Raw genomic sequence first — 13757 nt, forward strand, 5'->3', positions numbered from 1 at the left:
TTTTTGAGAACTCCTTTATTTCATGGCACATATTTGCATAAGATGTAGTTTTAATGGTGCACTCTTCTATTCAGAGGTGAGCATTGATTTTAGCCCGAGAATACTATATTCATCTGAAAGGAAAATTAAATGTAGAGAATGATGATCTCCTGTAGCAGTCAGTCTTGCAATGAATCCGCAGATGTCTCTGACTGATGACACCTGACATGCTGAAAGTTCAATATCCAGATCTTATATTTTACGCTAAAAATGTCCTGGGTGAGACAATCAGTTGTCGTCAAGCACTGCTAATCCACCTCATTTGCTTGTATCGCTCTTTAAATCTCCATCTGATCGAAGTGGTTTGAATTTCCTTATATCTCTGTTCTTTGGATCCGGATCTGCAGCCGTAAATCCCCCTTTAAGATTTCTTTGGCATTTCGGGTTGTAGTTCATGTATCATTTGAGCTTTTAAAATGCTTATCAGCTGCTCCTTAAAAAAAAAAAAAAAAAAAAAGAGAAGAGACATCTTGTTGCCACAGTTGTGCATCAAATGCATCAAGCATAAATGTACTAATTAAAGCTGAGCACAATAAAGAAAGCTATTTAAATTCTAAAGGCCTGTTTATCATTTTTACTCAACAAGGACACCTGCTTGGCTCCAGGACTGAGCAATCACATCCCTCAGCTTCCTCTCTGCTTTGTGTTGTAAACCAAGGATTCTGCAAGGATCCATTTCATAACTAACAAACTCTGTAACCACATCAGGCCATTTATCAGAAAACATTCTCTGTTGTGAAATTTGATATATTTTTGTCTAGTTCTGAAAACAAAAAGAAACAAATAAAAGATCAGAATGACTTATATGTATGACTGGCTGTTAGAAGAATGGAAAAAAGCTTGAGGTATTCAATACGGGAAAGCAAGTAATGAACTCAGTTTTTCTTAGTTAATATATTTTTAATGGGCTGATTAAAAACAAATCTACACTAACCATCAGTAACAACCCAAGTACTCCAGACATACAAATAAATCATTTGCACATAACATATAGATTATGTTACGTGCAGGGAAAGAGGAGCAAATGAAATATTTCTTTAATTTTGGTTAAAATTCCTGCTTCAAGACATTTTCTGTATGAAGCAACTGGATGCAATTTCTGGGAGCAGATTTTCACTCTCTTCAATCTTAGAGGATCCTTCCACTGCAGTATGCATCACGCCCTGAAAAGCTCATAGGTAAATGAATCAGTCACAGAGAGAGTGGTCACATTTTCTCAGATAGCGTCCTCCATTGCAGACAACAGCTTTCTTTGTAAATATTTTGAGATGAATCGTGTCTGATAAACGCGTCTCAAAAGTGTTCATTTCGCTCGCGGATGCAAAAACCAGACGGTGGAAGCGGATTGGTTGAAACTAAATATCAACGTTGCTGTCAGGGCACATTTCTGCATAAAATACGCCTACAAGCTTCTGGCTAATCACGCAACACTTTGCACAAAGCGTTGCGTGAAATAGTCCAGCCAGCGACTGGTCCGATGTGTCTCCGTCGCGTACAAAATGACGCATTTTTTGTGTCACGCATCGTCTTGTTCTTCAGTGAGAACTTTAGATGGATAACTTTATGCCTGTTACATCAGCTCTTCAGAAAACCCTAATGAATGCTGGGAGTTTTGTCTCAACCGCGAAGCGACCACTGGCTAGGCCCGGTGAGATACTGTTTGAAGTTCTTGCACCTGCTCTACTAACTCCATTACTACGGGGGCATGCACAATTTCTCACACTTTATAGTCATTCCTCTAAATTATATTTGGATTTGAGCATTACCTCCCTGAAATGAAAGTTAGATGCTCATGTGTAGTTCAAAGCCCTTCTGAATTACTTAAAACGTGATTGCCAAGCGTGTGGCCTGCATTTATATATTTCTTTATGAAAAGACATGCTGTCTTTCTGTCCTCTTAGATGTACGTTTGTAGTTTTTTTTATTTTTTCTTCTTGCAGTAATGAATCATTTCCCTTGCTGCAGCCTCTTTTGAAAACGTAACAAAGGAATCTTGGAGGTTGCTCCTACTCTGACTGACGTCTCTAAATCCCTATTTACATTTCTTCAGGGATACAGTGCCCTTAATTATTCTTCAAACGATACTCTCAATCATGCCTTAGTCTTCTAATAAGAGCTATGTGTGTAAGCAGTGACAAGGCCGTCTTTGTTTTGCCTGAGCCTCGGCCCCGCCGTCCAGGCAGCAGCCAACTTGAGTAATCAAGTGTGAAGGTTGTGAGGAGCAAACAGCTATTAACCTCCCAAACACAGGCCATCATCACCGTCTGCAGAGGACAGACGGGAGGGTGTGCATGTGTGTCGGTGTGACGGCGTGAGTGTGTGAAGGAAAGTGAGTGCCAGGCCCGCTGACTGCAGCACAGGGATCTTGCGTCTGTGCCTTTTATAGCCGTGGGACGGGTGCGGTAGCTCGTGTGTCTGTTGGTGCATGGTGCCTGTCTGTGCCTGGAAAAGATTGTTCACACGTCTGTGTGTTTGTGCATCAATGTTCCTCTGTTTGAGTGTGCGCAATGGTGCTTGGATTGTGCAACTCTACAGCATTGACCGCACTCTGGTAAATAGTAATTGCCTTCCGTGGCAGTGTGTACTTTGGGGCTTGCGCGTAAATACCCTGGCATTCCTGTCTATTTGTTCTGATTTGCAGGAAAAGCAGACCATGTTACCCACTCTGTCAGTGTGATCTCGGCACACATTATTCCCATATGGCAGTACAGCATGGTTGGTCTTGGCAATGGCCGGCCCTGTGAATGCCTGTTTGACATGCCACTGTGTCGACTGGTGTGATGCCATGCTGAACCGCCCCATCTGCTCTAGAGCAAGCTGGCACAGAGGGGAACTCATATAGAGATGGACATGAAGGGAAAGAAAAGGGGCAATGCACCTGGTGCTTAGCAAGGTGTGGATTCCAAATGTTTTCTGGGTTGTTCTCTTCAAAGAAATTCAGGTTGGACAGTGAATTAGTGGATGAGACTTTGGCCACGAAGTTGAAGAATAGCTCTCACCCACAGTTTTGTTTGGTCTTGGTCATGGAAGTGTTGATATAATCTCATGTGATGCTTTGGGGTCCTTATCTAGAGAATTTAACCATTATTTTACATTTACTTAATAGCCTTTTCAAAGCCTTTGATTAAGCATAGCTCCCATTGCTTGTTGTTGTTGTACTGCCTGTGATTTCGTCTGCTGTACCCCAAGCAGGCCTCAAGGCAAAATTGTGTGGCCAATTAAAAAAATAATAATAATCCCAGCTAATTTTATTGTGCACAATTAGTATTTTGGGGGAATTTTTTAAAAGTTTGAGTGGATGGAAGGTTAAAAAAATTCCCATTTTCTTTTGGTTTGGCCCTCTTTCATTAAGGCAGACCAAACCATTTAGGTAACGCCAAACAAAAACTGCCTAAAGTGAGCAGCAGTAGAGGTACGAAGCTTTCCACCGTCTTGTTCTGTAGACGCTTTGCCAGATGGTCCATTTTGCATTCCCACTGCATCAGGGCTCACTTGCAAGCAAATGGAAACCCACATTTCCCAACAGACCAGAATTTGCTTATTTGTTCATCACCAGAGTATACGTGAGTATACTTTCACACACAAAGAAGAGTATCAAAAGAAATGAACTGTGGCCTGTGTAAAGCAGAAAAATAGTTTAGAAGTGAAAGTACACATCCAGTCTGAGTGGATTTTGCTGGGCTGTGCTGATATACCCAGCTCTCCTGGTAGGGTGTATCGAGAGCAGCCGAAACATTTGACATTAAGCTTTATTGGAGTTCTAAGTTACAAAGCAGTAGATCAAAGGTTTTGTCCTCACACGATAAAATGGCACCATAATGAACTAGACACCCTTATCAAAACAGAGTACACATGCTAACGCTAACCAAGCAACATAGTCTCAGAAGGAATATAGCTCCGAATTTATCACACAGCTCTAAATGTTTGAGGTGATGTCTGTAGGTGTTTTATCGCCTACACATTATAGTAGGTCACATTCGAGTCTACCTTTCCCTGTGTTGGAGCAGCACATCTGCCTGACCTAGAGAAACACTTTGTGACTCAAACAGTGTCCTTGTCGGAACAACCTCATAAACTGCAGCGTCCTAAATGTCAGTGGTTGTTTTTAATCAGATAGGGGACTCGAGCTGGGCATATGCCTATAAATTAACTGATTTTGATTGGTTCGATGGGAAAAAATGTTGTCGGAGCATCACTAGGTTTTGTCTTCGATGAATTTCTGAGGAGAAATAAAGGCTTTCTTGGCCTTCGTTGTGAAAACCTGCATGATTAAATTAAATTATTGGGTGAAAATTGAGTTTGTTGCTGAGCAAAGTTCAGATCTATTTTAAGTTTGGGCTGCAAAGTAAAACATGGCCTTGGAATGAGACTCATTTTCAGTCAGTATTTTTCCTAAATACCACCATTAAAAAAAAAAAGCTTCAAAGCTGTTAATACTTTTTATCCCACATAAAGCACAAGGATGTGGAAGGTCATTGTGGAAGGTGGTGAGTTGCAAATATTCTATAGGCAGTAAAAATGCCAAACGTAGTAAACTATTTGTGGCAAAAATAGTTTTTTTTTAAAGGAATTGCATTAAATATCCAGCAAATCCAGATGACAGTGTTATGTTCTTCTGTATACCTATATTATCCAGCATGTTTAAACTCAGAAACACCCATAATTCCATTCAGTGTTCACCATTTCTGACAAAGTAGGAGCACATGGCATTTTCTGCGTCTTTACAGCATGAATGTTTTATGAGGTGCATGCATTTTCCAATAGTGTTATTCCAACAGGGAGCCAATTTTCTGGTATATTTATAAATCAGTCTAGCTGGTTAAGACATGACTAACACCAATGAACAAGCTGCGACTTCAAATAAAAACAAAGAGACGATATTACTGAAGATTGTGTTTACTATTCCTTTAAAATGAAAGCAAAATATTATTTTTTTTATGTTCTGTTTCACAAGATTTTTCACACGTTTTGGCAGCCAACAGGCACTCAGTGATAAAATTACACCGGTATTTTCCGTCAAATATTATTTCCATAAAGGCGATATCAAAGATTGTAGCATAATGTACTGTCATTCCAACGCATTAACAGCTTTTTCACATTTCTTCACTTTGCAGCTTTAAATTTCAATGTGATTTATCTATTGATTTTATGTAACACGTCTACACAAGGCAGTGGACAATTGTAAAATTGAGGGATATTGCCTCGTGGTTTTTAATAGGCATGTAATACAACCCCACTCTAAGGGTCTCACTGGTCTATTAGACAACATTGGTGAATAACCAGCATCATGGAGGCCAAGCAGCACATCAGACACATCAGAGGAGAGATCGATCAGTGCTGTAGAGTCTAGTTGGATGAATATCTTAATAGTTGATGATTACCATTTCAAAGAATTTTCTCTGTCATTTGTAATCACCTGATAACTCCCAGATCACCTATATGGAAATAATCTTTTACAGAAAATACCAGTATAAGCCCATACAGTTTTAACACTGACTGGCTGCTGGCTGTCAAAACTTGTGAAAGATCTTGTGAAACAAAAACATGAAAAAAAATATTTGTTTTGCATTTAAAAGGAATATTAAACACGATCTTGCGTAATATGCCTACTATTATGCCTCCTATTTCAGTGCATGTTCTGTTAATGGGCTGGAGTTTGCTTCTAAACACCAAAGTAAATGTCAAGTATGTTTCTCTCAGTTCTTGGGAAAACTGCTGGAGAAATGTATTGGTTCACTCTTAAATTTGTGACTATCTAATTTTATGCAGATTTATGTTTCAATAGGATACTCTGCTCATTTTATAATGAAGTATAAAATTGACTGAGGCTCAATAGTCCATGCCATCAACCTTTAACAATGTATCACTGACAGTCAAAAGCAAATTGCATAAATTGGCCCAACATGCAGACTCTGATAAACGTTTGTGTAGAGAACAACAAAAAAATTAGTGAGAGGATGCATCCCCCCAGCAGAGGTGATCCAGTAGAGAACTCTTGAACATTTGACAATGTACAAGTTACTTTTAACCGATTGGGATCTGTTGGTTAAGAAGTCAACAGGCAGCATCCTGCTGACTTCAGCATCCATTCTTTTCAACTGTCCAGCCAAGATGTGTGGCTGGATCCAATTAAAAGCAGAGCAAATATCTGTCATTTGACACCATTCAGCTTTGTCGCCTTTCCATTGCAGCATCAACTCCTCATCTTGACCTTTTGGCAAAGAGGTCGAGACAAATGCACACCTCCCTTTTTTAGATGTCCATCTGTAACAATTCTCCACTGCACCTGCAACTGTGTCTTGCTTTAAGATGAGCAGGGAAACTAGTTCACAGTAAATCCAGAAAACCTTCACCTTTCTGCATAGCTCAATATTTCCAATGCTGCAGTGTGTCTTAAGTGCTTTAACGTAGAATGTAAACAGTTGGTAAAAGTTACAATCGCAGGAAAGGAAACAACAATGAAAGTTATAGACTGAAAAGAAAGACTGCCTTTTCTAACCAACATGTATCATTTAAGGTCAAGGAATTCTATGTCATGGTCATAAAATTAGTACTATGCTTTGTCAATTGTAGTTTTATTCTAATTAGTTGTAGCAATGGGATGAGCACTATTTACAGGATTTGTTAATGTGTGTGTGGGGGGAAGGGTAGATTTAAAAGGCTACATCTGAGTACTAGTGTTTAAAGAAATCAATGCTCACTCAAGTAGATTCCGAAGACTTGCAGAGATACCTGGGACACGACTTGTCGATGGGATCTGTCGAAGCACTTTGTGTTTCCGGGGACCAGCTCGCATCGCAGCATGGCGAAGTCATTTTAGGAAAAGGAGAACCATGTGAAAAATGAAATGACTGCTAGCAAGTCAGAGAACTTCAATAACCGCAAGTGCGCGTTGGGTTTGTGATGGAAATATATAAATGTGTGTCATTACTTCATAAGCGACACTAAAGGGGCCATGCCAGGAGAACAGATGGCAGAGGAGAGAGGGAGCATTGGGTTGGCACAAAATCCGCAATACACACCCGTGCACTGTACACACCAGCTCCCTCAGCGCAACATAAAAAATGAAAACCCGGCAATAAAACCACTAATCTCAGTGTGTGCCTCATAAAGGTACAGGTAGAACAGCTCCTCACGTTCACTAATAATTTTCATACTCCTCATGACGATCAGACACTCTCACACACACACGCACACACACTCCCACACCTACACACGCATGCACACGTGGAGTCGACACACATTGTAAGCGTCGTCTCTGTCTTTGCTGGCTGGCCAGGAAGTCTGCAGTGCTGACGTTGCATTGTGTGCTGGCACAAACACATGTCCTCCCATTACACTCGTTTTCTGCCCGCTCACCACTATTAGTGATATAAACTTAGACCTGAATTAAAATTCTGACTGAAGTATTTTATAGGGTTTTTTTGGCAAGCACACACGCACACCCTCAGACCTCCTGTGGTGTTATTAGTAGCGCCGACTTGTGCTCGCGCGACGAGAACAGACAGGGCAGCATGTTTGTGTGTGGGAGCTCTGTCTGTTGTGTGCAGCTTGGATTTCTCTCCTCTGCAAGGTGAAACAGAAGAGCAAGTTCTCACTCACACACGCGCACGCACACACAAACACCTCCCACTGGTGTTGAAAGCAAGAAAACCATGTGCTTTCTCGTGGTAGCTGACAGTACACCTGAGAAACACCCACCATCTTCTGCTACTTCCATCTGAATGCCACAAAAATCCTGGACTTGTCTATTTAACAACCTGATTTAAGGCTCATTAGCATACAGCTTAAAGGGCATTAAGTGAAATTGGTACGATATCTACATCTCACTTACTCACCTACTTGTGGCAAATACAAAGTAATTACAGCTGCAAAAACATATTAAATACTATGAATTGTCATATCTCCCTGTCTGACCTTTGGTTGGTACGGTGTGTTTGGAGTCATACCCTGTTGGTTGTTGTGTGTAGTATTCTATGCTTTCTTCATTTAACTTTATTTAGGGCCTAGTTTGAAGCAAAGACATTGACATGTTGCAAATAACTAACACAAAAAGGTGATGGTACTGTGGGTTTTACTGGAATAGTGACCAAAATACGGGACTAATATATTCATTGCCTGGCTTTGATATGTTGTCTTGCCAATCAGTGTTTTAGGTGGTTCTGTCTCTCCTCTTCTTTTAAAACACCCAACTGTTCTTGTTCGGATGTTGTTAATCCTGATTGTCCGTTAGATTCAGTTCTATTGGTGCTACCCGAGGCATCCAAGGTTTTAATTATTCATGGGTTTTATTTTATCTATTCAAGTTGGTCCCTAAATGACTGAATACCTCGGTACTGTATTCGCCATCATCATTTGTTCTGCCCTCCACCCTAAGCATCTCCTTTCTGTCCCTTTTTCTCAAACCTTAATCTGTCAGAAGAAGCACGTTACAATGATGCTTTCTCCCAGAAAGCTCCACTCTCACAGCTTGAATTGGTAATCATTATTGTGATACTTAGACATTGCAGATTCTGTCAGAAAGGCAATATGACTGTTATTTAGGGGGGGATCTGGTGTAATAGGACCTGAGACTGTAGTTAAGCTGTTGGTGTTCAGCTGAGTCAGTCACACATTCAGGAGCATTTCTCCATGATATTATTCTCACTCTGATTTAAAGTCAGAGTTCTTTCTTTGTTATAATTTATGTGGAAAATTCATCATCCAGAAAACATTGAGCATTTAACTTGCAAAGTTTGCCCTGCATTTCATCCACAACATGACTGTCAATATTGATTTAACCACCAATTTTTTGTGCGCAAAAAAAGTACATTGGCAACTGATTTAATCAAAGCTATAATGGACGTGATCTGGAAGGTACAAATAGTGGAACTGATGCTCCTCCACACCAAAAGGAATTCAAAAAATAAAAGTTACAAAATAAAAAACAAAGTGAGCAATTAAAATGCATTCATTAAAGCATATTATATCTCTGAAACCTCTGGTTTGGATCTTTCTGTCCTGAGAAACACATTGGGATTCCCAGCAACCAGATACGCCTGAATCTGTGTGCAACACCCTCAAAGTGTGGAAGACGAGAAATACATTTCGTCTCTCAGTTCTTGAGATGTTGCTGTCATTAGCCCACAGCAGAGTGATGATCAGCTCCCCACTCTCGAGTTGTTTTGATTAGGGTTGAAAACTGCGCTCAAGCACTCCCTGCTGCAGCAGCGACCCCCAACACACACACACACACACGCACACACACACACAGGCACACCCCACAGCTTGAATAGAGACTGATGGCAACAACTTGCAGCCATTGGCTGAGGGCTCGTGCTCCATTGATCCAGTTGCATTAATCAAGTTGTTTACAAAGAAAGCACAGCAAGCCAATGATGGATGGCGGCGTATAATTATGCAAGTACCTGCAAAGATCACACCTCTCACTTATGCTGTGCTGACACAGTCCGTCAAAGTTATCGGGAATCTGTTTGTACACCAGTAAAGAAATGTTGACTTCTCTCCAGGTCTTGTTTAGCATATTTTCAGAATGTGTTGGGGGAGTGCAAGGCAACCCTTGCCCTGCTGATGCCTGCAAACGAAACGAGAAGATATAACTGGCAAGATGAGAATGAATTGCATTTAATAACTGGCAGCCCCCCTTTGTGAGGAGACAATGCAGCCCTGAGCTGCTCAATGCGATGAATAATTCTCCATGCCCTGAGCTGTATTAGCGGGTTAGTGGCTCATTGAACCGTGAGTGGCACATCTTTGGTTTACTTGCTTGCAGGGTTACCTGTGCGGTGATTTAAGGCTTCACTTCGCCTCGCTGACAGAGATAAAACACCAGCTGCTTTCGTCAATATGTGCTTTGAAGGAGTTCACCGATGACCGATTTTCATTAACGGTTCGAATTTAAGCCCGCGTACAAATATTTGGAATAGCTCAATCAAGTCGACGTCACTCCCATGACAAAAATCTGCGAGTCGACGCATGACTGTTTGAGCGCATGTGAAGAGAGCAACTCATTCTCGAATGTTAAGAATGTAGGATTAAACCATATATAAAGCCACGTTATGTCGGATAGGGAGAAAGAAATCCTCCATTTAAAGGGATATTTCAGGTTGTATTCTCGGTTGTACAAATAAGAAAAAATTTGCAGTGCAATGGATCATTAGCAGATTGTTAATGCCCTGAGGCAGGTGCTAATTTACCACACGTCTTAGAGTTTATTCATGAAATATGTTTACATTTTGAAATGAACATGCAGTGAAAATGCTGTAAAACGGACGCAAGTTTTTGTTCACAGACAAGTTTTTGTTCCAATACAAATACAAATGTACGGATTATGGTAGTCACAGTGACAGACTCGTGAAAATAGATTCCCCACAATCTGAGCCTTCTTCCACGACTGAACGGCTGACCAGGACATCGACCGACGCTGCTGCTGTGGGAGACATCGGCTCTACGTTCTGCAGTGGGAAATTCTGCCAGAAAATGGCCAGAGCCGATGAATCTTCCAGGGGGGAAAAAAAAAACATCTGCTCTGGGTCTCATAGTGAAAATGTGTTTTTAGGTAATGAAGGTCGGCTTTTCCTCAGCGTTGGTTGCCATGGTTAAAGGTTGAGGTCAAGGTATTTGGACAACAAAGAACCTTGCCCTCTTCTAACCCGCTTACTGCATCATCATTTTTTACAGTAACCATCACAATGCATTTGTCCTAACCTGGACTTTTTCCCTACTTTTTCTTTATTGCTTTATTTTCTTTTTCTCTCCTTTTTCTCAGCTTTGACTTCTGCTAGCCGCTCCCATCCACACATTCTCTCCTCAGAGCAGCAAACCTTTACTTTCCTTTATATTCTTTTCACGCAAGGTTTGATCAAAAATCTTTCTTTTCAATTTTATGCAGCTGAAGGGTAAAAAAAAAAGAGAAGCTTTTGGGAAAAAACCCCCCCAAAAAACCAATGATATAAAAAAAGCAACAGTAGGAAATTGGAAAACATTTCTTCGGTGAGCTAAAGGTGTTCTCGCCTTGCAGGGCTATCAGTCGACAGGACGCCGCACCCTGCAGGCTAAATACCTTCACATCCGAGTGGGAAAGGGGACAATCACATTTCGCCAGTCTGTCCTGTATCATCCTCTCAAGCAGCACCTATAATACTCTCTGGCTTTGGCCAGCTAACCAACCAGAAAACAGCCACCGACTCCAGAAATGGATTGTGCTTACACATATTTGATCCACAACATTAAATTATTACAGTTAAGAAAGGCCGAATCTTTACTTTGCGCCTTTATCTAGAAGACAAACTGCTTCAGGATTTCCTGCCTCTGTGGGTAGAACAGACAGAAGCTTCATGGAAGTGACTGGTATCCTGCAGCAACACACCGTTTCAGTGTGCCCTGCAGCCATTCAGGTGGAAGTTTCTGTTTAGTTTATTGCTCTTTATGAAATGCTCCTCCTTTCTTTTCATTAGTAATTACCTTCATCACCTCAGCACTGTGACACTGTGCCGTAATGTTTGGCCTCCAGGTCCTAAAAGCCTTGTGTTGAATGATTTTTTTTCTTCTTCCTTCCTTCAGTGCCATTTTCTGTATTTCCCCTCTCTCAGGCCTTCTTTGAGTCTTTAAACTCCAGTCGAAGCGTTTGCCAGCTGCCGCCTTGGCTTTTGAGGAAAATCGCATTAGCTTCTCATTCCGCGCCGGAGACCAGATCCATGACTGTTGTTTTAATTAAAATCCGCAGTTTCCAGGCACCGTCACTCCACCGCTGATGCAATCGAGCTTTGTTGTTCGCCGCGTATAAATAGGCCTTGGTCCTCTGCTAATGCAAATATTTCTCTAATAAGCATCTCTGCAACGCCATCTGCCGCAGCGTAGAACGCTCTTCCTTCGCCGGCTGCATTGATGGATTGCAGAGTAGAGGGGGGGCGTTCGACGTTCAGAAGTGGAGCGCAGCAGTTTGAGGACTGAGACTATAAATCTTTCTATCTTGCCCTTCAACTCCTCCACTTATGGGGTGCTTTTGAGACGTTTCTCTATTTTCTGTTTTGGTGAGCTTTGGGCTGTTGGGCTATCTGTCCTGTTGGCAGTTTGCACCTCCCTATTTCATCTCTTCTTAGTTTTACATCTAAACAAACCATTCGCCATATCCAAACCTTGCGTTCAAAATTTACTCCTCAGATATTCGTCCACACTTCATTCAAAAGGTTTTCACATTTTTAATCAATGCATGCCATCTATTTGGTCAGCAGGGAGTCGTATTGAATTTGGAAGTTCTTAAAGAAAAAGTAATTACACGTCACCTGCAAGCTAGTCTTGCAGAAAACTGACAGGAAACCAGCTTTTCAGCTTTTTACGAGACCAGAGCTGCAACATGTAATACGTCCAAAATGCAAAAACAAAATACAACAGTTACTTGCAGCTCTGCTCACTAGCAACAATGTTACTCATCAATAATTGAATCTCTCAGCTACTTACTTGAAAATATTTAGATGGGGGCAAAGACAAAGGCAAGGTTCTTTACTGATTTCCTCAGATTTTGGTTTTTCTAACAGTAAGAAATGAGTTAGTGATAATCAGATGGTAGCTTCATGTTTAGAGTCTTATCTCCCCCCTCAAAAAGAAAAATATTTATTTGACATGATATAGCATTAACATAAAAGGAGCAAAATTTAACATTGATCGAAACTGAGCAATGATCTGCTGTCTGTTCATACACAGAAACTTGACTTTAATTCAATGCTAGAAATACATCGTTTTTGTAAACAGGAGCTTTGGCCTGAAGGATATGTGAAAAACAAATAAAAATTGAACTCATCTGGTGTAAAAACAAGTTTCAAAGAGCTCGGCTTGGCCTTTTCCATGTTTTAGATGTGCCTCTGTTCCAGAACAGCTGATTCAAGTTTTGCACGACCATCGAGTCCGGCAGAAGCCGAAGGGGTTCTGCCACAGACCTGGATGGCTGGGGAGGCGTGACGCCTGGAATTGCGCAACACTGGCCTAATCACAGCAAAAATATGTGATTTATGCGATCAGGAGGAAGAAACTGCTTCCTCCTTCTGGAAGGTCACTTTTCCTGTCACAGCTTAACCACAGTCATGACCGAACGCAAAACATTTTGATGGAACAAAGCATCTCCAGTTGCCATTGTTTGGTTCTCCGATTTCCCTTCCAAGTTCGTCAAATGTAAACCGTAATTCTAGGGTTTTGGGAAAACATATTTTACACTTTAAAGGGTGATGTGAAAGTCTGTTGCAAACATGCTGGTTTTCTTCCCACCACCTACAGCGTGAGAACCCCGTGTGTGTGTGTGCGTGTGTGTGTGTGTGTTCGCTCTCTTCCATGTTCGTCGGAGTGTGTGGGATAAGGTACACGTCGTTTCCACTGGTTGTTTGTGACTCAAATTTCTCCTCACACAGGCAAAGGGCCCGAGACGCTGTTCGCCGGGCAGAAGCTGAACGACAACGAGTGGCACACGGTGAAGGTGGTGCGGCGCGGCAAGAGCCTGCAGCTGTCTGTGGATAATGTCACAGTGGAAGGTGGGCCGTGTTGGGGACGCGGACGTCCTGTTCTGCTGTTGCGAAAACTGATATGTGGACGTATTAATAACAAAGCTAAAATTTGGTATTTGCTAAATGTCAGAGTCTTGCGAGCATTTAAATAACTGTGCCGTGACACTTCGGCGAGTAAATATCAATACTGTTCCACAATCGCATTCCACACTTACTCATCTTTGT

At 41.4% G+C, this 13757-nt stretch overlaps 1 protein-coding gene across 6 annotated transcripts in view; it reads left to right on the top strand.

The window, feature by feature from the left end:
• nrxn2b (neurexin 2b) overlaps positions 1–13757 on the top strand; it is a 686688-nt gene that overhangs the window by 317390 nt on the left and 355541 nt on the right. For all 6 annotated transcript variants that reach the window (XM_055058558.1, XM_055058564.1, XM_055058563.1 and 3 more), the window contains one exon: positions 13440–13559. In XM_055058558.1, coding sequence (XP_054914533.1) covers positions 13440–13559 — 120 coding nt within the window. The remainder of the gene's footprint in view (positions 1–13439; positions 13560–13757) is intronic.

Source organism: Poeciliopsis prolifica, unplaced genomic scaffold (assembly GCF_027474105.1).
Source record: "Poeciliopsis prolifica strain line A6 unplaced genomic scaffold, Auburn_PproV2 SCAFFOLD051, whole genome shotgun sequence".
Taxonomy (NCBI): domain Eukaryota; kingdom Metazoa; phylum Chordata; class Actinopteri; order Cyprinodontiformes; family Poeciliidae; genus Poeciliopsis; species Poeciliopsis prolifica.